The sequence below is a fragment of the Anser anser genome (genome assembly GCF_964211835.1).
Source record: "Anser anser genome assembly, contig: HAP1_SCAFFOLD_603, whole genome shotgun sequence".
In the NCBI taxonomy this organism is placed as follows: domain Eukaryota; kingdom Metazoa; phylum Chordata; class Aves; order Anseriformes; family Anatidae; genus Anser; species Anser anser.
Genome location: NW_028154124.1, coordinates 1,703 through 28,414, shown reverse-complemented (window position 1 = coordinate 28,414; position 26,712 = coordinate 1,703). Strand labels below are relative to the sequence as shown.

General features: G+C 62.6%; 2 protein-coding genes across 2 annotated transcripts; one reads left to right on the top strand and one right to left on the bottom strand.

Moving 5' to 3' along the window:
• Window positions 1–156: 156 nt before the first annotated feature.
• Window positions 157–19,135, top strand: NPHS1 (NPHS1 adhesion molecule, nephrin; the record flags this gene model as incomplete). The annotated part of the gene is made up of 16 exons (XM_083853103.1): window positions 157–319; window positions 2,762–2,891; window positions 4,084–4,256; window positions 6,939–7,079; window positions 7,920–8,060; window positions 11,077–11,198; window positions 12,266–12,449; window positions 13,705–13,876; window positions 14,636–14,853; window positions 15,570–15,681; window positions 16,589–16,752; window positions 17,175–17,231; window positions 17,331–17,503; window positions 18,078–18,138; window positions 18,853–18,899; window positions 18,996–19,135. Coding segments are annotated over 16 exons (2,151 nt in total), but the record flags the coding sequence as incomplete, so codon positions are not given.
• Window positions 19,136–19,361: 226 nt separating this feature from the next.
• On the bottom strand, window positions 19,362–26,477 carry LOC310890768 (NF-kappa-B inhibitor delta-like). The gene is given in 9 exon segments (XM_083853102.1): window positions 19,362–19,992; window positions 21,597–21,610; window positions 21,613–21,760; window positions 24,078–24,100; window positions 24,103–24,150; window positions 24,153–24,189; window positions 24,298–24,446; window positions 25,146–25,197; window positions 26,079–26,477. Coding segments are annotated over 9 exon segments (747 nt in total). The 5' UTR covers window positions 26,298–26,477; the 3' UTR covers window positions 19,362–19,935.
• Between the last annotated feature and the right edge of the window lie 235 nt (window positions 26,478–26,712).

Below are 26,712 nucleotides of genomic sequence, written 5' to 3'. Positions count from 1 at the left end.
CCCACCCAAATTTTGTGGCTCCCACCCCCAAATTTCCCCCCCACGGACCCCAAACTTTGGCCCCCCGACCCCAAACTTTGCCCCCCCCGACCCCAAATCCCCCCCCGACCCCAAACTTTTGGGGACACCCCCCCCAAATGTCGCCCCCCCCCCCAGGAGGGCCGCCCGCTGCCGGACCCCCCCCCGCAGGCGGCGCCCCCCGGGGGGGGCCCGGTGGTGTCCCGCGAGCTGCGCCTGACGCTGGCGCCCAGCGACAACGGGGCCGAGCTGCGCTGCGCCGCGGGGGGGCGGGGGGCGGGCACGCGGCTCCGCGTGCTCTGTGAGTGGGGCGGGGTTAGGGGGTGGGGTTATGGGGTCAGGGGTCAGGGGTTATGGGGTTGTGGGGTCAGGGGTCAGGGGTTATGGGGTTGTGGGGTCAGGGGTCAGGGGGTTATGGGGTTATGGGGGGGCGGGGGGCGGGCACGCGGCTCCGCGTGCTCTGTGAGTGGGGCGGGGTTAGGGGGTGGGGGGTCAGGGGTCAGGGGTTATAGGGTCAGGGGTTATGGGGTTGTGGGGTCAGGGGGTTATGGGGTTATGGGGTCAGGGGTTATGGGGTTAGGGGGTTATGGGGGAGCGGGGGGCGGGCACGCGGCTCCACGTGCTCTGTGAGTGGGGCGGGGCTGTGGGGTGGGGTTATGGGGTCAGGGGTTAGGGGGTTATAGGGTCAGGGGTTAGGGGGTTATGGGGTTATGGGGTTATAGGGTCAGGGGTTAGGGGGTTAGGGGGTTATGGGGTCAGGGGTTAGGGGGTTGGGGGGGGCGGGGGGCGGGCACGCGGCTCCGCGTGCTCTGTGAGTGGGGTGGGGTTAGGGGGTCGGGGTTAGGGGGTTGTGGTGTTATAGGGTCAGGGGTTATAGGGTCAGGGGTCAGGGGGTTATGGGGTTATGGGGTTATGGGGTCAGGGGGTTGTGGGGTTAGGGGGTTATGGGGTCAGGAGGTTAGGGGGTTATGGGGTCAGGGGGTTATGGGGTTAGGGGGTTGGGGGGGGCGGGGGGCGGGCACACGGCTCCGTGTGCTCTGTGAGTGGGGGCGGGGCTAGGGGCGGGGGGTTAGGGGGTCAGGGGGTTGTGGGGTTATGGGGTCGGGGGTTATGGGGTTATGGGGTTATGGGGTTATGGGGTTATGGGGTCGAGGGTTATGGTGTTATGGGGTCGGGGGGTTGTGGGGTCGGGGGTATGGGGTTGTGGGGTTATGGGGTTGGGGGTTATGAGGCAGGGGTTATGGGGTTATGGGGTTGGGGGTTATGGGGCAGGGGTTATGGGGTTATGGGATTGTGGGGTTATGGGGTCCGGGGGTTATGCGGTCAGGGGTTATGGGGGCAGGGGGTTGTGGGGTTATGGAGTCAGGGGTTATGGGGTTGGGTTAGGGGGTTAGGGGGTTATGGGGTTATGGGGTCGGGGGTTATGGGGTCAGGGAGTTGTGGGGTTATGGGGTTATGGGGTCAGGGGTTATGGGGTCAGGGGGTATGGGATTATAGGGTTGTGGGGTTATGGGGGCAGGGGTTATGGGGTTTGGGGTTATGGCATTAGGGGGTTTTGGGGTTATGGGGTTATTGGGTCAGGGGTATGGGGTCAGGGGTTATGGGGGGGGTTATGGGGTTAGGGGGTTAGGGGTTTAGGGGGTTATGGGGTCAGGGGTTATGGGGTCAGGGAGGGGGGTCTGGGGGCAGCCACCTGGCTGAGAGTGCTCTGTGGGCAGGGGGGTTATGGGGTTGGGGGGTCAGGGGGTCGGGGGTTATGGGGTTATAGGGTCAGGGGTTATAGGGTCAGGGGGTTATGGGATCAGGGGGGTTGTGGGGGTGGGCTGGTTGTGGGGGTGGAGGGGGTTATGGGGCCGGGGGGGGTGTGGGGCGGTTGTCAGGGGGGTTGGGGGAGGATATGGGGTGGTTATGGGGCAATGGTGGCTATGGGGTGGCTATGGGGTGGTTATGGGGTGATGGTGGCTATGGGGTGGTTTTGGGGTGGTTATGGGGTGGTGGTGGTTGTGGGGGGCTATGGGGTGGTTGTGGGGTGATAATGGGTTGAGGGTGGTTATGGGGTGGCTGTGGGGTGGTTATGGGGTGGTTATGGGGTGAGGGTGGTTATGGGTTGGCTATGGGGTGTTTGTGGGGTGGTGGTTGTTGTGGGGGGCTATGGGGTGGTTATGGGGCGCTGCGGGGTGGCTATGGGGTGGTTATGGGGTGGTGGTGGTTGTGGGGGGCTGTGGGGTGGTTATGGGGTAGTTATGGGGTGGTTTTGGGGTGGTTATGGGGTGGTGGTGGTTATGGGGTGGTTGTGGGGTGGTTATGGGGTGGTTGTGGGGTGGTGGTGGCTGTGGGGGGCTGTGGGGTGGTTATGGGGTAGTGGTGGTTATGGGGTGGTTATGGGGTGGTTATGGGGTGGTGTTGGCTGTGGGGGGCTGTGGGGTGGTTATGGGGTAGTGGTGGTTATGGGGTGGTTATGGGGTGGTTATGGGGTGGTGGTGGTTGTGGGGGGCTGTGGGGTGGTTATGGGGTGGTTATCGGGTGGTTATGGGGTGGTTATGGGGTGGTGGCGGCTGTGGGGCGCTGTGGGGTGGTTATGGGGTGGTTATGGGGTGGTTATGGGGTGGTTGTGGGGTGGTGGTGGCTGTGGGGTGGTTATGGGGTGGTTATCGGGTGGCTATGGGGTAGTGGTGGCTATGGGGTGGCTGCGGGGTGGCGGTGGCCGCGGGGCGCGGGGGTGACGGCGGTGGCGGTGCCGCAGTCCCCCCCCTGGCCGTGTGGGTGGCGGCGGCGCCCCCCGAGCCGCGCCCGGGGCAGCTCCAGCTCCTCACCTGCCGGGCCGGCAGCGCCCACCCCGCCCCCCGCCTGCGCTGGCTGCGCCGCGGCCACGTGTGCGTCACCGGCACCCCCTGTCCCCTGTCCCCCTGTCCCCGTGTCCCCAAATGTCCCCTGTCCCCGTGTCCTGTGTCCCCGTGTCCCCGTGTCCCCATATCCCAATGTCCCTGTGTCCCCAATGTCCCCTGTCCCTGTGTGCTGTGTCCCCGTGTCCCCATGTCCCCATATCCCAATGTCCCCAAATGTCCCCTGTCCCCATGTCCTGTGTCCCCATGTCCCCATATCCCAGTACCCAATGTCCCAATGTCCCCAACGTCCCCAATGTCCCCAATGTCCCCAATGTCCCCATGTCCCCAACATCCCCGATGTCCCCAATGTCCCCCCACATCCTCAATGTCCCCAATGTCCCCATGTCCCCAACATCCCCATTGTCCCCAGTGTCCCCGCTGTCCCCAATGTCCCAGATGTCCCCAACATCCCCGATGTCCCCGATGTCCCCAATGTCCCCCCATATCCTCAATGTCCCCATTGTCCCCAATGTCCCCAACATGCCCGATGTCCCCAATGTCCCCACTGTCCCCCTATGCCCTCGATGTCCCCAATGTCCCCACTGTCCCCGATGTCCCCAACATCCCCGATGTCCCCAATGTCCCCATGTCCCCAACATCCCCATTGTCCCCAATGTCCCCATTATCCCCATGTCCCCACTGTCCCCCCATATCCTCAATGTCCCCAATGTCCCCAACATCCCCAACATCCCCGATGTCCCCAATGTCCCCACTGTCCCCCCATATCCTCAATGTCTCCAATGTCCCCAATGTCCCCAGTGTCCCCAACATGCCCAATGTCTCCAATGTCCCCATGTCCCCAATGTCCCCAATGTCCCCAGTGTCCCCATGTCCCCAACATGCCCAATGTCCCCAATGTCCCCAGTGTCCCCATGTCCCCAACATGCCCAATGTCCCCATGTCCCCAATGTCCCCACTGTCCCCGATGTCCCCAACGTCCCCGATGTCCCCAATGTCCCCAATGTCCCCAACATGCCCAATGTCTCCAATGTCCCCATGTCCCCAATGTCCCCAATGTCCCCAGTGTCCCCATGTCCCCAACATGCCCAATGTCCCCAATGTCCCCACTGTCCCCGATGTCCCCAATGTCCCCGATGTCCCCAATGTCCCCGCTGTCCCCCCATATCCTCAATGTCCCCGCTGTCCCCAACGCGTCCCCGCTGTCCCCCCGTGTCCCCAGGGTGCCGGGCGAGCCGCTGCCGCTGTCCCCGGGGGCCTTCGGGGGGGTGACGGCGGGGTCGCGGCTGCGGCTGCGGGTGGCGCTAGGGGACCAGGGCGAGCGCATCACCTGCGAGGCCACCAGCCCCCCCCTGGGGGTGGCCGTCAGCGCCTCGCACCTGCTGCGCCTGCGGCGTGAGTGGGACTGGGGGCACTGGGAGGGACTGGGAGGGGCTAGGAGGGGACTGGGATATACTGGGAGGGACTGGGAGGGGATGGGAGGGAATGGAAGGGGACTGGGATATACTGGGAAGGGACTGGGGGGGGATGGAAGGGGATGGGAGGGACTGGGATATACTGGGAGGGGACTGGGAGGGAACTGGGATATACTGGGAGGGACTGGGAGGGGACTGGGATATACTGGGAAGGGACTGGGAGGGGCTGGGAGGGGATAGGAGGGGACTGGGATATACTGGGAAGGGACTGGGAGGGGGCGGGAGGTAATGGAAAGGGATGGGAGGGACTGGGATATACTGGGAGGGGACTGGGAGGGACTGGGATATACTGGGAGGGACTGGGGGGGGATGGAAGGGGATGGGAGGGAGTGGGAGGGGACTGGGAAGGGACTGGGAGGGGATGGGAGGGGACTGGGATATACTGGGAAGGGACTGGGAGGGGATGGGAGGGAATGGGAGGGTCTTGGAGGGGACTGGGATATACTGGGAGGGGACTGGGAGGGACTGGGATATACTGGGAGGGGATGGGAGGGGACTGGAAGGGGACTGTGATATACTGGGAAGGGACTGGGAGGGGACTGGGGGGGATGGGAGGGTATGGGATGTACTGGGAGGGGACTGGGAGGGGATGGGAGGGAATGGGAGGGACTGGGATATACTGGGACGGGACTGGGAGGGAACTGGGATATACTGGGAGGGACTGGGAGGGGATGGGAGGGGATGGGAGGGGACTGGGATATACTGGGAAGGGACTGGAAGGGGACTGGGAGGGAATGGGAGGGGACTGGGATATGCTGGGAGGGGACTGGGAGGGACTGGGATATACTGGGAGGGGATGGGAGGGGACTGGAAGGGGACTGGGATATACTGGGAAGGGACTGGGAGGGGACTGGGGGGGATGGGAGGGAATGGGAGGGACTGGGATATACTGGGACGGGACTGGGAGGGAACTGGGATATACTGGGAGGGACTGGGAGGGGATGGGAGGGGATGGGAGGGGACTGGGATATACTGGGAAGGGACTGGAAGGGGACTGGGAGGGAATGGGAGGGGATGGGAGGGGACTGGGATATACTGGGAAGGGACTGGAAGGGGACTGGGAGGGAATGGGAGGGGATTGGAGGGGATGGGAGGGGACTGGGATATACTGGGAAGGGACTGGAAGGGGACTGGGAGGGAATGGGAGGGGACTGGGATATGCTGGGAGGGGACTGGGAGGGACTGGGATATACTGGGAGGGGATGGGAGGGGACTGGAAGGGGACTGGGATATACTGGGAAGGGACTGGGAGGGGACTGGGGGGGATGGGAGGGTATGGGATGTACTGGGAGGGGACTGGGATATACTGGGAAGGAACTGGGAGGGGCTGGGAGGGGATAGGAGGGGACTGGGATATACTGGGAAGGGACTGGGTGGGGATGGGAGGGAATGGAAGGGGATGGGAGGGTCTGGGAGGGGACTGGGATATACTGGGAAGGGACTGGGAGGGGACTGGGGGGGAAGGGAGGGGATGGGGGGGACTGGAAAGGGACTGGGAGGGGACTGGGAGGGCATGGGAGGGGATGGGAGGGGACTGGGGTATACTGGGAGGGGACTGGGAGGGACTGGGATATACTGGGAAGGGACTGGGAGGGGATGGGAGGGGACTGAGAGGGGACTGGGATATTCTGGGAGGGGGTGGGAGGGGATGGGAGGGCACTGGGGGTTACTGGGAGGCACTGGGAGGGCCCTGGAGGTTACTGGGAGGCACTGGGAGGGCACTAGGGGTTACTGGGAGGCCCCTGGAGGTTACTGGGTGGGCCCTGAGGGTTACTGGGAGGCACTGGAAGAGCCCTGGGGATTACTGGGAGGGCACTGAGTGTTACTGGGAGGCACTGGGGGTTACTGGAAGGGCACTGGGGGTTACTGGGAGGCACTGGAAGAGCCCTGGGGCTTACTGGGAGGCCCCTGGGTGTTACTGGGCAGGCCCTGGGGCTTACTGGGAGGCCCCTGGAGGTTACTGGGAGGGCCCTGAGGGTTGCTGGGCAGGTCCTGGGGCTTACTGGGAGGGCCCCAGAGGTTACTGGGAGGGACCTGTGGGTTACTGGAAGGCACTGGAAGAGCCCTGGGGGTTACTGGGAGGGCCCCAGAGGTTACTGGGAGGCACTGGGAGGGCACTGGGTATTACTGGGAGCGCACCAGGTGTTACTGCGAGGCACTGGAAGAGCCCCGGGGCTTACTGGGAGGCCCCTGGAGGTTACTGGGAGGGCTGTAGGGGTTACTGGGAGGGCACTCAGTGTTACTGGGAGGGCACTGGGGGTTACTGGGAGGGCACTGAGTGTTACTGGGAGGGCACTGGGGGTTACTGAGAGGGCACTGGGGGTTACTGGGAGGCACTGGAAGAGCCCCGGGGCTTACTGGTAGGCCCCTGGAGGTTACTGGGAGGGCCGTGGGGGTTACTGGGAGGGCACTGAGTGTTGCTGGGAGGCACTGGGGGTTACTGGGAGGGCACTGGGGGTTACTGGGAGGCACTGGAAGAGCCCTGGGACTTACTGGGAGGCCCCCTGGGTGTTACCGGGCAGGCCCTGGGGCTTACCGGAGGGGCCCTGGAGGTTACTGGGAGGGCCCTGGTACTTACTGGGAGCACTGGGCCCCCCCCCAGACGCGCCCCAGTTCACGGAGGGGGCGGGGGCGGAGGTGGTGGCGCTGGAGCACGGGGGGGCCCGGCTGCCCCTCACCGTCCTCGCCCACCCCCCCGTGGACGCCTGCGCCTGGAGCCTGGACGGGCGGCCCCTGCGGCCTGGTGAGCGGCACTGGGAGCACTGGGAGGCACTGGGAGGGGGCGCGGGGTCTCTGGGGGGGCACTGGGAGGGGGACGTGGGGCTACTGGGAGCACTGGGAGGCATTGGGAGGGGGGTACGGGGGTACTGGGGGGAACTGGGAGGCACTGGGAGGGGGATATGGGGACACTGGGAACACTGGGAGGCACTGGGAGGGGAGTACAGGGGTACTGGGAAGCACTGGGTGGGGGGGATGTGGGGGTACTGGGAGCACTGGGGGGCACTGGGAGGGGGGTACGGGTTTACTGGAAGCACTGGGAGGGAATGGGAGGGGGTACTGGAAGCACTGGGAGGGAATGGGAGGGGGATATGAGGTTACAGGGGAGCACTGGGAGGCACTGGGAGGGGGTACTGGGGTACTGGGAGGCACTGGGAGGGGGATATGGGGACACTGGGAGCACTGGGAGGCACTGGGAGGGGAGTACAGGGGCACTGGGGGGCACTGGGAGGGGGCTGTGCGGTTACTGGGAGGCACTGGAAGGGGATGGGGGTGGGATGGGAGGAGCTGGGAGACACTGGGAGAGGATGTGGGGTTACTGGGAGCACTGGGGCGCACTGGAAGGGGGACACGGGGTTACTGGGAGGTACTGGGAGGGGAATGTGGGGTTACTGGGAGCACTGGGAAGGGGCCGTGTGGTTACTGGGAGCACTGGGAAGGGGCCGTGCGGCCACTGGGGGCTGCCGGCAGGTTTGGGGTCACCGGGAGGAGGGGGGGCAGCAGGCCCCGCCCCCTCTCTGACCCCGCCCCCTCTCTGGCCCCGCCCCCTCTCTGGCCCCGCCCCCTCCCTTGGCCCCGCCCCCAGAGGGGTCCCCCCGGCACCGGCTGCTGGAGGGGGGGGCCCTGGAGATCGCCAACGTGTCGCGGGGGGACGCGGGCACCTACGGGGTGCGGTGCCACAACGCCGAGGGCTCGGCCAGCGCCAGCCTGCGCCTGCTAGTGCACTGTGAGCACCCCCCCCCTTTGTACCCTATAGGGCCCCTTTGTACCTTATAGGGCCCCATAGTACCCTATAGGGCCCCTTTGTACCCTAAAGGGCCTCATAGTACCCTATAGGGCCCCTTTGTACTCTATAGGGCCCCTTTGTACCCTATAGGGCCCCACTCTAACCTATAGGGCCCCCACTGTACATTATAGGACCCTATTGTACCCTATAGGGCCCCATCCTACCCTATAGGGCCCTACAACACCCTATGGTCCCCCACCGTACCCTACAGGCTCCCATTGTACACTATAGGGCCCCCATTGTACCCTATAGGCCCCCATTGTACCCTATAAGGCCCCTTTGTACTCTGTAGAGCCCCATAGTATCCTATAGGGCCCCTTTGTACCCTATACGGCCCCCATTGTACATTATAGGACCCTATTGTGCCCTATGAGGCCCCACTGTACCCTATAGGGCCCCGTCCTACCCTATAGGGCCCTACAACACCCTATGGTCCCCCATCATACCCTACAGGCTCCAATTGCACACTATAGGGCCCCTTTGTACCCTATAGGGCCCCATAGTATCCTATAGGGCCCCTTTGTACCCTATAGGGCCCCATCCTAACCTATGGGGCCCCCATTGTACATTATAGGACCCTATTGTGCCCTATGGGGCCCCACTGTACCCTATAGGGCCCCATCCTACCCTATAGGGCCCTACAACACCCTATGGTCCCCCATCATACCCTACAGGCTCCAATTGCACACTATAGGGCCCCTTTGTACCCTATAGGGCCCCATAGTATCCTATAGGGCCCCTTTGTACCCTATAGGGCCCCATCCTAACCTATGGGGCCCCCATTGTACATTATAGGACCCTATTGTGCCCTATGGGGCCCCACTGAACCCTATAGGGCCCCATCCTACCTTATAGGGCCCTATAACACCCTATGGTCCCCCATCGTACCCTACAGGCTCCCATTGTACCCTACAGGGCCCCCTTTGTACTCTATAGGGCCCCTTTGTACCCTATAGGGCCCCAGAGTATCCTATAGGGCCCCATAGTATCCTATAGGGCCCCTTTGTACCCTATAGGGCCCACATCGTACCCTATAGGGCCCCAATGCACCTAATAGGGCCCCACTGTGCCCTATGGGTCCCACAGCACACTATGGGGCCTCATTGTACCCTATAGGGCCCCCATCTTGTCCTATAGGGCTCCCATCCTACCCTATAGTGCCCTACAGCACCCTGTGGGCCCCCGTTGTATCCTACAGGGCACCCACTGTACCCTATAGAGCCCCACAGCACCCAATAGGGCCCCCATCATACCCTATAGGGCCCCATCGTACCCTATAGGGCCCCACAGCACCCTATAGGGCCTGTTGCCTATCGCCCTTTATGGCACCCCGTAGCCCCCTATGGCACCCCACAGCCCCTTATAGCAACCCCATAGCCCCTTATGACACCTTGTATCCCTTTATGGCACCCCATAGCCCCATATAGGAACCCCATAGCTCCCTGAGGTCAACCCCATAGCCCCCTTAAGTCAGCCCCACAGCCTTTTATGGCACCCCACAGCCCTTTATGGTACCCCATAGCCCCTTATAACAATCCCATAGCCCCCTTAAGTCAACCCTATAGCCCTTCATAACACCCCATAGCCCCTTATGTCACCTCATAGCCCTTTATAGCACCCCATAGCCCCATATATCAACCCCATAGCCCTTTATGTCACCCCATAGCCTCTTATAGCAACCCTATAACCCCTTTATGGCACCCCATAGCCCTTTATGGCACCCTATAACCCCTTTATGGCACCCCCATAACCCTTTATGGCACCCTATAACCCCTTTATGGCACCCCATAACCCCTTTATGGCACCCCATAGCCCTTTATGGCACCCCATAGCCCTTTATGGCACCCTATAACCCCTTATGGCACCCTATAACCCCTTATGGCAACCCCATAACCCTTTATGGCACCCCAAAGCCCTTTATAGCAACCCCATAGCCCCTTCTGGTACCCTGTATCCCTTTATGGCACACCATTGTCCCATTATGGCACCCCATAGCCCCATTATGGCACCCTATACCCCCCCTAAGTCAACCCCATAACCCTTTATGACACCCCATAGCCCTTTATGGCACCCTATAAGCTCTTTATGTCACCCTATAACCCCTTATGGCAACCCTATAACCCCTTTATGGCACCCCATAGCCCTTTATGGCACCCTATAACCTGATTATGGCACCCTATAACCCCTTTATGGCACCCTATAACCCCTTATGGCAACCCCATAACCCCTTTATGGCACCCCAAAGCCCTTTATAGCAACCCCATAGCCCCTTCTGGCACCCTGTATCCCTTTATGGCACCCCATTGTCCCCTTATGGCACCCCATAGCCCCATATATCCACCCCATAGCCCCATTATGGCACCCTATACCCCCCCTAAGTCAACCCCATAACCCTTTATGACACCCCATAGCCCTTTATGGCACCCTATAAGCTCTTTATGTCACCCTATAACCCCTTATGGCAACCCTGTAACCCCTTTATGGCACCCTATAACCCCTTTATGGCACCCCATAGCCCTTTATGGCACCCTATAACCCCATTATGGCAACCCCATAACCCTTTATGGCACCCCATAGCCCTTTATGGCACCCTATAACCCCTTTATGGCACCCTATAACCCCTTATGGCACCCTATAACCCCTTTATGGCACCCCATAGCCCTTTATGGCACCCTATAACCCCATTATGGCAACCCCATAACCCTTTATGGCACCCCATAGCCCTTTATGGCACCCTATAACCCCATTATGGCAACCCCATAACCCTTTATGGCACCCCATAGCCCTTTATGGCACCCTATAACCCCTTTATGGCACCCTATAACCCCTTATGGCACCCCACAGCCCTTTATGGCAACCCCGTAGCCCTTTATGGCACCCCATGGCCCCCCATGACCCCCAGCCCCATGACTCCTGACCCCCCGACCCCCTGACCTTTGACCCCACGCCCCCGCAGACCCCCCCGTGATCGTGCGCGCCCCCGACCCGGTGCTGGTGGACGAGGGGGGCGCGGCCGAGCTGCTGTGCGAGGCCCGGGGCAGCCCCCTGCCCCCCGGCTGCCTGCAATGGGGGCGCCTGGTAACGGGGTCGGGGGGGGGGGCTTTGGGGGGGGGGGGCATGGGGGGGGGACATGGGGGCGTAGGGGTGTGGGGATACGGGGACGTGGGGGGGGCATTGGGGCGTGGGGGTGTGGGGATACGGGGACGTGGGGGGGACATTGGGGAGAGGGACATTGGGGTTGGGGGGCATGGGGGGGGCACTGGGGTTGGGGGGGACATGGGGGGGACATGGGGGTGTAGGGGTGTGGGGATATGGGGACATGGGGGGGACATGGGGGGGGCATTGGGGTGGGGGGGAGCATTGGGGGGGGCATTGGGGTGGGGGGACATTGGGGTGGGGGGGAGCATTGGGGGGGGCATTGGGGTGGGGGGACATTGGGGTGGGGGGGGCATTGGGGGGGATAATTAGGGTGTGGGGACATGGGGGTGGGGGGGACATTAGGGTGGGGGACATTGGGGGGGACATAGGGGTGGGGGGGACATTTGGGGGGGGATAATTGGGGTGTGGGGACATTGGGGTGGGACATTGGGGGGACACGTTGGGGTGGGGGGGACATTGGGGTGGAGGACATTGGAGGGAGCATGGGGGCGGGGGCCATGGGGGGGACACTGGGGTGGGGGGGACATTGGGGACGCGGGGTTGTGGGGGACACGGGGGAGATGTGGGGACACTGGGGGGGACATGGGGCACTGGGGGGGGGCATTGGGGTGATGGGGCATTGGGGTGTGGGGGCGGACATTGGGGTGTGGGGGGGAACGATGGGGTGGGGGGGACATTGGGGTGGGGGGGACGTTGGGGACATGGAGGGGGGGTGTGGGGACATTGGGGACGTGGGGACATGGGGGGGGGGGCATGGGGGGCCATGGGGGGTGTGGGGGGGGCCGTGGGGGCGTGGGGACACTGGGGGAACGCGGGGATGGGGGACGTGGGGGGAAATTGGGGGGGACAGGGGGGAGATAGTGGGAATGTGGGGCTACGGGGGGGCCGTGGGGGGGGGCCTTGGGGCCATGAGGGTGACGTGGGGGGGGGGCCGTGGGGCCATGGGGGGGGGCCACGTAGGGGTCCCCACGTCCCCGTCCCTGCAGGCGGAGGCCGAGGAGGGGGCGGCGTCCGGGGAGCTCCCAGCCGAGCTGCAGCCGCAGGGGGGGGGGCCCGTGGGGCGCCTGCAGGTGCGGGGGGCGCGCCGGGACCTGGGGGGGGCCTACGAGTGCCGCGTCGACACCGGCGTGGCCCCCCCGGCCCGAGCCATCGTCCGCCTCGTCGTGCGCTGTGCGTCCCTTGGGGGGGGGCGGGGGGGGTAACGGGGCGGGGGGGGGGACAATGCGGGGAAGGGGACAACGGGGGGGGTGATATGGGAGAGATCTCGGGTGGGGGGAAATATGGGGGGGGACAATGTGGGGGAGTTCTGGGGGGGGGATATGGGGGAGATCGGGGGGGGCACCCCGTGGGGGGGGCAATGTGGTGGGCATCCAAGGGGGGGGCACCCAACGGGGGTAGATCCAAAGGGGGGCACCCAATGGGGGGGGCTCCCAAGGTGGGGGGGGGTCCCACTGGGTGGGCACCCAATGGCGGACACCCAATGGGGGACACCCAATGGGTGGGGGAACCAATGGGGGGCACCCAATGGGGGGGACACCCAATGGGGGGGGCACTCAATGGGAGACACCCAATGGGAGACACCCAATGGGGGGACACCCAATGAGGGGACACCAAATGGGGGGGCACCCAATGGGAGGACACCCAATGGGGGGGCACCCAATGAGGGGACACCCAATGGGGGGGACACCCAATGGGGGGGGCACCCAATGGAGGACACCCAATGGGGGACACCCAATGGGTGGGGGAACCAATGGGGGACACCCAATGGGGGGGACACCCAATGGGGGGGGCACTCAATGGGAGACACCCAATGGGAGACACCCAATGGGGGGACACCCAATGAGGGGACACCAAATGGGGGGGCACCCAATGGGAGGACACCCAATGGGGGGACACCCAATGAGGGGACACCAAATGGAGGGGCACCCAATGGGAGGACACCCAATGGGAGACACCCAATGGGGGGGCACCCAATGAGGGGACACCCAATGGGGGGGGAACCAGTTGGGGGCACCCAATGGGTGGGCACCCAATGGGAGACGCCCAATGGGTGGGGGAACCAATGGGGGGGCACCCAATGGAGGAGACACCCAATGGGGGGGCACCCAATGGGGGGCACCCAATGAGGGGACACCCAATGGGTGGGGGAACCAATTGGGGGCACCCAATGGGTGGGCACCCAATGGGAGGACACCCAATGGGGGGACAACCAATAGGGGAGCACCCAATGGGGGGGCACCTAATGGGGGGGACACCCAATGCGGGGGGCACTCAATGGGAGACACCCAATGAGGGGCACCCAATGGGGGGGCACCCAATGGAGGAGGCACCCAATGGGGCGACACCCAATGGGGTGCACCCAATGGGGAAGCACCCAATTGGTGGCCGCCCCCCCCCAATCCCTGACCTCCTCCCCCCCCCCAAGATGGCCCCGAGCTGGAGGCGGAGCCAGGGGCGGAGCCGGGGGCGGAGCCGGGGGCAGTGCTGGTGCCGGACGGGGCGGACACGGCGCAGCTGCGGTGCCGCGCCCAGGGGGTCCCTGGGGTGCAGCTGCACTGGGAGCACCGGGGCCGAGCCCTGCCGCCCAATGAGGACAGGTAACCGCTGGTCACGTGGGACAGGCCGGGGACCAATCAGGGGCTACCGGGGCTAATCGGGGCTTCCAGGGGCCAATCGGAGCCAACCGGGGGCAGCTGCAGCCAATCGGGCCTGGCTGTGGGCAACTGGGGCCAAATGGGGTCAACCAGGGGCCAATGGGGCCGGTCATGGCCAATGAGACCCTGCAGGGCCTAACCAGGGCCAATCAGATCCAACAGTGACCAACCGCGGCCAACCAGGGCCAATCAGATCCAAAAAGGGCCAACCAGACCCAATAGGACCCAACCAGGGCCAATAGGGGCCAACCAGGGCCAACAGGACCCAATCAGGGCCAACCAGGGCCAGCCAGGGCCAATAGGGGCCAACCAGGGATAGCAGGACCCAATCAGGGCCAATAGGGGCCAACGATGCCCAACCAGGGCCAATCAGATTCAACCAGTTCCAAGTGAACCCAACCGGGGCCAACTGGGGCCAACTGGGAACCCGGTTCTGTTCCTGACTGGTCCCAGTTCTGTCCCCAGTGGGTCCCAGTTCTGCCCTCAACTGGTCCCAGTTTTATCCTCAACTGGTCCCAGTTCAGCCCCCAACTGGTTCCAGTTCTGTCTCCAACCAGTCCCATTTCTACCCCTGACTGGTCCCAGGTCTTTCCACAACTGGTCCCAGTTCAGCCCCAACTGGTCCCAGTTCTACCCCAACCGGTCCCAGTTCAGCCCCAACCGGTCCCAGTTCAGCCCTGATGGTTCCCAGTTATGCTGCAGGTACCAGTGGCACCAGTGGCGCGAGGGGCCCTGGACCAGTAGCGTCCTCACCGTGACCAACGTCAGCGTGGAGCGGGCCCAGCACCGCCGCTGGGACCAGTCCCACAACTGGGACCAGTACCAGAACCAGCCCCGCAACTGGACCCTCGACACCTTCGTCTGTGTGGCCCAGAACCCCCTAGGCACCGTGCGGCGCCACCTGAAGCTCCAATTGGCCGGTACTGGGCTGTACTGGTGCTGGGGAGTGGGGACTGGTGGGACTGGTGTTGGGGGGAGTGTGGTGCTGGGAGGAACTGGGGTGAGATTGGACAGCACTGGGAGCACCCTGAGGGCACTGGGAGGGCTACAGAGAGCACTGGGGAGATATTGGGGAGCACTGGGAGTGATACTGGGAGCACTGGGGGGATTCTGAGCGGCACTGGGAGGATACTGAGGGGCACTGGGAAGATTTTGGAAGCACTGGGAGTGATACTGGAAGCAGTGGAAGGATTCTGGGGGGCACTGGGAGGATACTGAGGGGCACTGGGAAGATTTTGGAAGCACTGGGAGTGTTACTGGGAGCACTGGGGGCATTCTGGGGGGACTGGAACAATACAGGGGGACAGTGGGGTGTTAACTGGAGGGCACTGGGAAGATTTTAGGGGCACTGGGAGTGATACTGGGAGCACTGGGGCAATACAGTGGGCCACTGGGGGGATACTGGGAGAAATGGGAGGATATCAGGGGACAGTGGGAGGGTACTGGGAGGCACTGGGAAGACATTGAGGAGCATCGAAGGGATACTGGGGGGCACTGGGAGGATTTTGGAGGCACTGGGAAGCATGCTGGGAGCACTGGGACGATACTGGTGGCACTGGGGGAGATACAGGGGGCGCTGGGGGGACACGGGGGTGACATCTGGGGAGTCCCCTGACCCTCGCCCCCCCCCTTTCAGACCGCCCAGACCCCCCCCGGGACCTGCGGGTGCTGGAGGCCACCCCGACCTCCCTCAGCCTCGCCTGGACCCCCGGCTTCAGCGGGGGGCTGCCCCAGAGCTTCCTGGTCAGGTGGGACCCTGCCCCACCAGCACCCCGAAACCCACGGGCACCCCAAAACCTACGAGCACCCCAAGATCCATGGGTATACCCCAAAATCCGTGGGCACCACCCCAAAAATCCATGGCGAGCCCCTGAGACTCCTTTGGGACCCCCCCCCCCCCCCCCCAAAACCGAGCTGGGACCCAGAATCCCTCCCGGGATCCCCCAGTGGGACCTAAAAAAGTCATGGACACCCCCAAAACGCAAGGGTAAACCCCAAAAAGCAGGAAAATGCACCAAAACCTCATTGAGACTCCACAAAAAACCATTAGAGACCCCCTAAAAAACATTGGACCACCTGAGCTCCAGGGAACACCCCCAAAAACACGTGACTCCACCCCAAAATTACGGAGGCACAAAAAAAACCCAAGTTGGAGCCCCCCAAAGCCCAGGGGGTCCCCCCAAAACCCATGAGAAACCCCCGAAAACTCACGGGGATGCAAAAAAAAACAACTTTGGGACCCAAAATCTCTTGGGAATGCTGAACGGAGAGTCCAAGGCCAACAGGGACCCCAAATGCCCCTCGTGGGGACCCCAAAAGCTCCCTGAGGACCCCAAAAGCTCCCTGAGGACCCCAAAACCCCGTGGGGACACCAAAAGCTCGGTGGGGACCCCAAAACCCATCTCTGGGGCCCCCAACACCCCTGCGAGACCCCAACCGCTCAAGATGTCCACCCCCTCCCTGCTTCCGGCCCCGCCCCCGAGCCTCTGGACCCACTTCCGGTCCCCACGAACCCACTTCCTGTCCCCCAGTTGAGTTTTCACACCACTTCCGGTCTGATATGACATCACTTCCGTTTACCCTCGGGGGTTCCTCAGTTTTCCATATGATGTAACTTCCGGTTTTAACCCCTCACTTCCGGCCCCGCCCCCACAGCGCCGTGGGCCCCGGCGCCCCTCCTCCCCCGGCCTCCATCCTGGCGCCCCGCCCCGCCCTCACGCTGCGGGGGCTACTTCCGGCCACGCCCTATGACGTCACCGTGACGGCACGCAATGCCCGCGGCAGCAGCGCCCCCGTCAGAGTCACTGCCACCACTTCCGGTAAGGGGGGGCGGGGCCGGAAGCGGGGTCAAAGCGGAAGCGGGAGGTGGGCAGAGGGAGGAAGTGGAAAGGCCCGCAGAACCCGGAAGTGCGACCGGAAGCTGGTCGAAAACGAAAGTGAAACTGGAAATGGGGCATGAAAAGGAAAACGAAAGTGAGACCCCGGAAGTTGTTCGGTAGGGGGCAATGGGAGAAGTGACGCAGGGGGCGGAAGTTGCTTGGCTGCAACCGGAAGTTGGCTGTAGCGGAACCGGAAGCAGGGCCGGGGGACCAGAAGTGGTGGTGGGAGAGGGCGTAGAACCGGAAGTACGGCACCTAGAACCGGAAGTAGCCTGATATCGAGACAGGAAGTAGTGTGGGAGGTAAGGAAACAGGAATTATCAACCGGAAGTGATGTTTCCACGTTCCTCCCCCCCTCCCAGAGCTGCCTGCTGATTCGCTGCCACCTCCGGGGCCGATCCCGGCCCCGCCCCCCTCAGGTGACAAAGACGGGAGGTGTGGGGGAGGGGCGGAGCAGAGTCCCCGCCCCCTCCCCTGACCCCGCCCCCTTTCCCTCCCCCTCCCCTCGATCCCATCAGGCCTTGCGGCAGTGCCCGGCCTGGCGGGGGCGCTGGGGGCGCTGGGGGCGGGGCTGCTGCTCGGCATGGCCGTCATGGGCCTGCGGCGGCGGCGGCGACGGCACCGGGGGGGCGCAGGCGGCCCCGGGGGGGGCGCGAGGAGCACGGAGGGGCTGGGGACGGAGAGCACTGAGGTGAGGCGGGGAGGGGCGCAGGGGCAGCGGGGGGTGCGGGGATGTCAAAGGGGTGGTGGGGACCTGTGGGTGGCGGTGGGGGTGTGGTCAGTGGGGACCCTTGGGGTGATGGGGGGACACCCGGGGGTCTTGGGGACATTTCCCGAATATTTGGGACCCTTGGGGACGTCAACGGGTCGATGGGGTCCCTTGGGTGCTCAATGAGGTCCCCTTGGGGTGATGGGGGTGACACCTGGGGGCTTTGGGGACATCAACGGGCCAATGGGGACCCTTGGGTGCTCAATGGGGACCCCTGGGTGGGGGTGGGGGTGTGGTCAATGGGGACCCTTGGGGACATCGACGGGTCAATGGGGTCACCTTGGGGTGGGGGCAGGGGACACCTGGGGGCCTTGGGGATGTCCCCTGGCCAATGGGGACCCTTGGGGACGTCAACAGGCCGATGGGGTCCCTTGGGTGCTCAATGGGGACCCTTGGGGTGAGGGGGGGACACTGGGGGGCCTTGGGGGTGGTGGTGGGGGGATCACGGGGACACCTGGGGACCCTTGGGGATGTCACCTCCCCCCCCCCCCCCAAGATGAGCTCCGTTGGGTCCTGGGTGCCCCCCAGCGACGCCCCCGCCTGGGACCCCCCCAAGGGTGAGTACAGGGGCAGCTCCCCCCCGAAACCCAACCCCCCCCCCTCCCCCCATCCCCCTCCCCACAATTTATGCCCCCCATTTACCCTCCCCCCCAATTTACCCCCCTCCCCATTTACCCCCAATTTACCCCCCCAATTAACGCCCCCATTTACCCCCCTCCCTATTTACCCCCATAATTCCCCCCCCTATTTACCCCCGTCCCAATTTACCCCCCCATTTACCCTCCCTCCCAATTTACCCCCCCAGTTTATCCCCATCCCCATTTACCCCCTCATTTACCTCCCCAATTAACCCCCCCAATTTACCCCCCCATTTACCCCCTCCCAATTTAACCCCCCCACTTACCCCCCCAATGTATTCCCTCAATTTACCCCCTCCCAATTTACCCCCCCAACTTACCCCCCCAACTTACCCCCCCAATTTTCCCCCTCCCATTTTATCCCCCCAGTGTCCCCCCTCCATTTTACCCCCCCACCCCACTAACCCCCTCAATTTGCCCCCCCCATTTACCGCCCTCCCAATTTACCCCCCCAATTTACCACCCCCCTTTACCCATTTACCCCCCAATTTACCCATTTACCCCCCCAGCTCCCCCCCCCAAATTTACCCTTTCCCAATTTACCCCCCCATTCACCCCCCCCATTTACCCCCCTCCCCATTCACCACCTCCCAATTTACCCCCCCAATTTACCCCCCCAATTTGCCCCCCCAGCCGACCACCCCTACGAGGACGTGCCCGACTGGGGGGGCTACGACGAGGTGAGACCCTCCCCCCCCCCCCTTTTTTAATTAATTTTTTTTTGGGGGGGGTCCAGGTCCCTTCTGACCCCCCCTGACCCCCCCTTGTCCCCGCAGGTGGCCCCCCCGTCGCTCTATGCCGCCCCCCCGCCCTTTGGGGGGGCTCCCCCCCGCCCCCCACAATTCACCCCTCAGGGGGAGCTGGTGTGAGACCCCCCCCCAAATAAACCCCGCCCCCTCGGGGGGAGGAGCCTGCAGCTGGTGTGTTGATTGGTCCTTTTCTTAATGAGGGGGAGGCTGTTAATTGGGGAGGGCTGGGTTAATTGGGGGGGGGGGTCTCATTAATTGGGGGGGGGGTCTCATAAATTAGGGGGGGTGTCCTGGATCCTTTTTGGGGTCATCCCCCCAAAATCACACTCCTCGCTCCAGCCAATCAGAAGTCTTTATTTGTTTTGGGGGGGAGGGGTCAACCCCCCCCCCCCCCGCTTCCCAGTCCCCTCCCAGTCCAAACCAGTTCCCCCCAGTTTGGGATCTCCCACCCCATTTTGGGGCAAAATCCACCGATTTCGGGCGCGGCCGCCCTCACCCTCCCCCAATTTGGGGTCCCCTTGGCGGCTCCCTCCCCCAATTTGGGGGGGGGGGCCTAAAAATCCCCCCCCTCCCCCTAATTAATTCCTTAATGAGGTGGGGAGGGGGGAGGAGCTTGTGAGGGGGCGGGGCTACAAGGCAGCCCCGCCCCCCGGGGCTTTCTTAAAGGGGCAGCGCCCCTAATTTGGGGGGGGTTAAAAGGGGGGGTGCCCCCATTTTTTGGGTCCCCCCCCCAAAAAATGAACCAATGTGGTTCGGGGAATTCATTTCATGGAAATGGGGGGGGTGGGGGGCGAGGGGGCGGAGCCTTCTCTGATAGGCTCCTCCCCCTTTGCCCCCCCCCCCAAAAATGGGCGATTTCACGGAAATCGAGAAAAACGAAGGTGGGCGGCGGGGGGAGGGGGCCGTTTTGGGGTGCCCCCCCCGCATGATGTCACATCCGAGCTGCCCTGCCCTCTGATGACGTCATCTAGGAGGTGGGGGAGGGGCGGCGTGCCCCCCGGCGGCTCTTCAGGAGGAGGCGAAGCTGGGGGGGGGGGGGGAGAAAAGAGGGGGGGTCACGACCCCAAAATCTTGGGGATTGACCCCAAAATCTTGGAGGGGGGTAGGGGAGGCCCCAAAGTTTGGGGCTGCCCCAGGATCTTGGGGTTTGGCCCCAAAATCCTTGGGGGGAGCCCCGAAATTGCGGGAGGAGGGGGGGCATGTTGCTTTAGGGGGAGGGCCCCCAAAATTTGGGGTGAGAAAGCAGAAATTTGGGGTCAGGCCCGGCTTCGGAGCACCTCGGGGGGGTTTTGGGGTGAAAAGGCAGGATTGGGGGTACGGGGGTGGTTTGGGGGGGTGGCAGAGCAGAGGGGTTTTGGGGGATGGTGGCTGGATTTGGGGACAAAGTTACAGGAATTGGGGATTTTGGGGTCATTTGGGGGTGGTGGTGGTGGTGCAATTTTGGGGCAAAGCAGCAGGATTTGGGGCAAAGCAACCGGATTTAGCAATTCTGGGCTCATTTGTGGGGTTTCAGTGGTGCCGTTTGGGTGCAAAGCAGCTGTATTTGGGGGTAAAGCAACAGGATTTGGGGCTTCTAGGGCCGTTCAGGGGGGTTCAGCAGTGCAATTTTGGGGCAAAGCAGCTGGATTTGAGGATTCTGGGGTCATTTATAGGATTTGGGGCACAGCAGCTGGATTTGGGCACTCTGGGGTCATTTACGGGTGTCAGCGGTGTGGTTTGGGTGTAAAGCAGTCGGATTTGGGGCAAAGCAGCAGGACTTGGGGACTCTGGAGTCAATTATGGGATTCAGCAGCCCAATTTTGGGGCAAAGCAGCTGGATTTGGGGATTCTGGGGTCATTTATAGGATTTGGGGCAAAGCAGCTGGATTTAGCAATTCTGGGGTCATTTATGGGATTTGGGTGCAAAGCAGCCAGATTTGGGGATGGTGGGGTCATTCAGGGGGGTTCAGCAGTGCAATTTTGGGGCACAACAGTTGGATTTGGGGATTCTGGGGTCATTTACGGGGTTTAGGTGCAAATCAGCCAGATTTGGGGATTCTGGGGTCAATTATGGGGTTCAGCGCTCAATTTTGGGGCAAATCAGATAGATTTGGGGCACAGCACCAGGATTTAGGGATTCTGGGGTCATTTATGGGGTTCAGTGATGCAATTTTGGGGCAAAGCAGCAGGATTTGGGGTGCAGCAACAGGATTTAGCAATTCTGGGGTCATTTATGGGGTTCAGCAGCTCAATTTTGGGGCAAAGCAGCCAGATTTGGGGCAAACCAAATGGATTTGGGGGTTCTGGGGTAATTTATGGGGGTCTAGTGGTGCTATTTGGGGGAAAATCAGCAGGATTTGGGGCAAAGCAAATAGATTTGGGGATCCTGGGGTCAATTATGAGGTTCAGTGGCGCGGTTTGGGGACAAAGCAGCCAGATTTGGGGCACAACAGCCAGATCCAGCAATTCTGGGGTCATTTATGGGATTTGGGTGCAAAGCAGCAGGACTTGGGCTTCTGGGGCCGTTTATAGGATTTGGGGCACAGCAGCAGGATTTAGCGATTCTGGGCTCATTTGCGGGGTTTCAGCGGTGCCGTTTGGGTGCAAAGCAGCCGGATTTGGGTTTTGGGGTGGGGTGGGGGTTCTCACCTGGTCCCCGGGGGGCCCGGGGGCAGCAGCCCGTGGGGCAGGTCGTGCTCCAGGTTGCGGGCGCCGGGGTCGGCCCCCCAGGCCAGCAGCAGCCGCACCAGGGGCTCCTGGCTGGGCCCCCCCGGCAGCGCCGCCGCCATGTGCAGGGGGGTGTTCCCGTGGGCCTGGGGGGGGGTGGCGGGGGAGGCATCAGACTGGGGGTGACCGTGGGGCCCGTAGGGACCCCTAGGGACCTCCAGAACCCCCCATAGTGCTCCTGGGACCCATAGGGACCCCTAGGGACCTCCAGAACCCCCCCCCATGGTGCTCCTGGGACCCATAGGGACCTTCAACCCCCCCCCCCAGGGTGCTCTTAAGGCCCATAGGGACCCGTAGGGACCTCCAGAACCCCCCCATGGTGCTTCTGGGACCCATAGGGACCTTCAACACCCCCCCAGGGTGCTCTTAAGGCCCATAGGGACCCATAGCGACCTCCAGAACCCCCCCATGGTGCTTCTGGGACCCTAGGGACCCCTAGGGACCCTCCAGAACCCTACAGGGCTTCTATGTTCTATAGGGACCTGTAGGGACCTCCAGACCCCCCCCATGGTGCTCCTGGGGCCCATAGGGACCCATAGGGACCATCCAGACTTCCCCAGGGTGCTCTTATGGCCCACAGGGACCTCCAGACACCCTACAGTGCTTCTATGGTCTATAGGGACCCACAGGGACCTCCAGAGCCCCCCCATGGTGCTCCTGGGACCCATAGGGACTCATAGGGACCTCCAAAACCCCTACAGGGCTCCTATGGTCTATGGGGACCCATAGGGACCTCCAGAACCCCTACAGGGCTTCTATGGTCTATAGGGAGCCATAGGAACCTCCAGAACCCCTATAGTGCTCCTTGGACCTCTAGGGACCTCCAGAACCCCTACAGGGCCTCTATGGTCTATAGGGACCCTAGGGACCTTCAGAACCCCCCAGGGTGCTCCTGGGACCCCTAGGGACCTCCTGAACCCCTACAGGGCTTCTATGGTCTATAGGGACCCATAGGGTCCTCCAACCCCCCCTATAGTGCTCCTGGGACCCATAGGGTCCTCTAGAACCCCCTACAGTGCTCCTATGGTCTATAGGGACCCATAGGGACCTCCGGACCCTCCCATGGTGCTCCTATGGTCTGTAGGGACCTACAGAGACCTCCAGCCCCCCATGGGGCACCTATAGGGACCGATAGGGACCTCCAAGTCCCCCATGGCGCTCCTAGGACCCACAGGGACCTATAGCACCCGTAGCAACCTATAGGGACCTGTAGGGACCTGTAGGACCCATAGGTACCAACAGGTCCCAGAAGGGCCCATGGGCACCTATAGGGACCCATCGACAACTATAGGGGGCCCAGAGGGGCCTACAGGACCCATAGGTGCCACCAGGGACCCAGAAGTACCAATAGACACCTATAGGGACCCATAGGGACCTATAGGCACCAACAAGGGCGTCTGTAGGGACCTATAGATACCCATAGGGACCCAGCAAGAGCCAAGGGACCTACAGCGACCCATAGGCACCATCAGATACCCATAGGGACCCAGAGAGACCTATAGAACCCATAGGGAACCCCAGAGCCCCCATGGAGGTCCCAGCACCCAGAGGCACCCACAGACACCCCACAGGCCCCATAAGTCTCCTGGAGACCCCATAGACAGCTCTGACCCCACAGAGAGCCCCACTCTCCGTAATTCCCCCATAGGGCCCTATAGAGCCTCCTCCTAGCCCCATAGGTGCCCCATAACCACCTCCAGCTGCCCCATAGGTGCACCATGGGCACCCCAAATCCCTCCTAGATCCCCCAAAGTGCCACCTGGAGCCCCATAGGTGCCCATAGATGCCCTATAGGTCCATAGATGCCCTATAGGTACCCCATAGACACCCCATAGACACCCCATAGGTGCCCTATAGGTCCACAGGTGCCCCATAGATGCCCTATAGGTGCCTCATAGGTCCCCATAGATGCCCTATAGGTGCCCCATAGATGCCCATAGATGCCCTACAGGTCCACTGGTGCCCCGTAGGTGCCCCATAGGTGCTCACAGATGCCCTATAGGTCCATAGGTGCCCCATAGATGCCCCATAGATGCCCCATAGGTCCATAGGTGCCCCACAGATGCCCTATAGGTGCCCCATAGGTCCCCATAGATGCCATATAGATGCCGTATAGGTGCCCTATAGACACCCCATAGATATCCTACAGGTCCATAGCTGCCCCATAGATGCCCTATAGGTACACCACAGGTCCCCATAGATGCCGTATAGGTGCCCTATAGACACCCCATAGATGCCCTATAGGTCCATAGGTGCCCCATAGGTACCCCATAGGTGCCCCATAGATATCCCATAGGTCCATAGGTGCCCCATAGACACCCTATAGGTGCCCTCCACGTCCATAGGCGCCCATAGGTGCCCTATAGGTGCCCCACAGGTGCCCCCAGCCCTATGGCTCGTTACCTTCATGTTGACGAGGCGGGGGCCACCCCGGGCTGGCGCAGCAGGAGGTGGGTCAGGGCCAGGTTGCCCCCCTGACGGCCAAGTGCAGCACGGTCTGGCTGCTCTTCATGTCCTATGGGGGTGGGGGGGGGTGGGGGGGGCGTCACCCATGGGTGCCCCCCAGCACCCCAAATGGGGACCCATGGGGCCTCCCCCCCCCAAAAAAAATAAACCCCCATACCTGGCTGCTGCAGTCGGCCCCCATCCGCAGCAGGAGCTCAACGCAGAGGAGCCGCTCCTGGGGGGTCGGGGTGGGGGACCCCCCCCGGCACCCCCCCCGGCGCGCAGGAGGCATTATGGACAGCACGGCGCAGTGCAGCGGGGTCTGGCCTGGGGGGGGAGGGGTTAAATGGGGGGGGGAGGGGAGAAGAGGGGTGGTCACTCTGCCACCCAAAAATAAGGGGGTTCCCCCCAAAACTGGGGGTGACCCCACTGACAGCCCCCAATTCTGGTTGTGCCCCCCCCAAGTCAAAGAGCCCCCCCCAAAATGGAGACCCTCACCCCCACAGTTTGACCCCCCCCCAAACAAAGACCCAAAAAACAAGTCCCCCCAATCGCCTCCCCCCCCCAAAAAAAAATCAGGGGATTCCCCCCAAAATGGGGGCGACCCCATTGACAGCCCCAAAGTCTCCTAATATAAGCCCCCCAAAATGGGGTTGCCCCCCCCTAGTCAAAGAGCCCATGGGACCCCCACTCCACAAATGGAGACCCCTCATCTCCAATTCTCCCCCCCTAAAACAAGGCTCCCCCAAAACAAGGCCACCCCCAAATCGTGCCCTGCTCCCCCCCAAATAAGGACCCCCCCAAAAAAGCCCACAAATTCACCCCCGCCCCCAAAACCCTAAACCTGAGTCCCCCCCCCAGAAACCCCCCTCAAAACTGGCGACAACCAAGGACCCCCCCCCCCCCCAAGGATGCCCCAAACCAGACCCCTCTTCCCGAGACCCCATAAACTGGGGGACCCCCAAGATGCCCCCCCCTCTAGGATTGGGGTTGCCCCCCCGGTGACCCCCCCCCCCCCAAATTTACCTTCAAAGTTCCTGGCCTCCACGTTGACCGGGACCCCTGACGCCATCACAGCCTGGGGGGGCAGGGGAGTGGTTTTTGGGGCGCCCAACGGGTTCCTGGGTCCCCCTGGGCAATTTTTTGGGGTCTGGACCCCGGGGGGGTGTTTTAGGGTGCTCCCACAGTGGGTTTTGGGGTGCCAGGGGGTCCCCATGGGGTGTTTGGGTGTCAAGGTCTCCACAGGGATTTGGGGTGCCAGGGTCACCATAGGGTGGGGTGGGATGCCCTGGTCCACATGGGGTGGTTTTGGGAGCTGGGGTGTCCGTGGGGTGGTTTTGGGGTGTCCCCAAACACCCAGGTCCCTATGGGGCACTTTTGGGTTGCCTGGTTCCCATGGGATGGTTTTGGGGTGTCTCCCAACACCTAAGTCCCCCTGGGGCGGATTTGGGGTTCTAGGGTGCCTATGAGGGTGGTTTTGGGGTAGTTTTGTGGTGCCTGGCTCCCCATGGGATGGTTTTGGGTCCTGGGGTTCCCATAGGAGTGGTTTTGGGGTTCCTGTGTCCCCATGGGATGGTTTTGGGGTGCCTGCTCGGTCTCCGTGGGAGGTTTCTGGGGTTTTGATGTGCCCATGGGTGGTTTTGGGATAGTTTGAGGTCCTGGGTCCCATGGGATGGTTTTGGGGTTCCAAGGTCCCCATGGGGTAGTTTTGGTTGCCCTTTGGGTTGGTTTTGGGGTGCCTTCTTGGGTCCCCATGGGATGTTTTGGGGTTTTGTGGTCCCCATGGGGTGGTTTGGGGATGGTTTTGGGGTCCTGGAGTCCCCATGGGATGGTTTTGGGTTTCTGGGGTCCCCATGGGAAGGTTTTGGGGTGGTTTTGTGGTTCTGGGGTCCCCATAGGGTAGTTTCGGGGTGCCCACGGGATTGGTTTGGGGTCGGTTTTGGGGTCCCCTCGCCCTACCTGGAGCACGCGGGGTAGCCCGTAGGTGGCGGCGAGGTGCAGCACCGTGCGCCCGCGGTGGTCGGCGGCATCGGGGTCGGCGCCCAGGGCCAGGAGGTCCCCGAGGACCCCCGGGGCCGCCGCTGCCGCTGCCACCAGCAGGGGGTCTGGGGGGCAGCAGGGGGCACCCGTTACTGGGGTGCTCCCCGTTGTTCCCTGGTATTCTCTATTAATCCCCATTATTCCCCATTACTCCCCATTATTGCCGTTATTCTCCATTTTTTCCCCATTATTCCCCTTTATACCCCATTACACCCCATTATACCCCGTTATACCCCATTATTCCCCATTACTCCCCATTGCTGCCCCATTTACCCCATAACCTCGTTATCCCACCCCCACGACCCCATTACTGTCCCGTTACCCCCTTAACCTCATTATCCCCCCTGACCCCATTTACCCCATAACCTCATTATCCTGCCTCCACGACCCCGTTATTGCCCTGTTCCCCCCCAACCTCATTATCTCGCCCCCACGATCCCGTTACTGCCCCATTCCCCCTAACCTCGTTATCCCGCCCCCACGACCCCATTATTGCCCCATTTACCCCATAACCTCATTATCCCACCACCACAACCCCACTATTGCGCCGCTA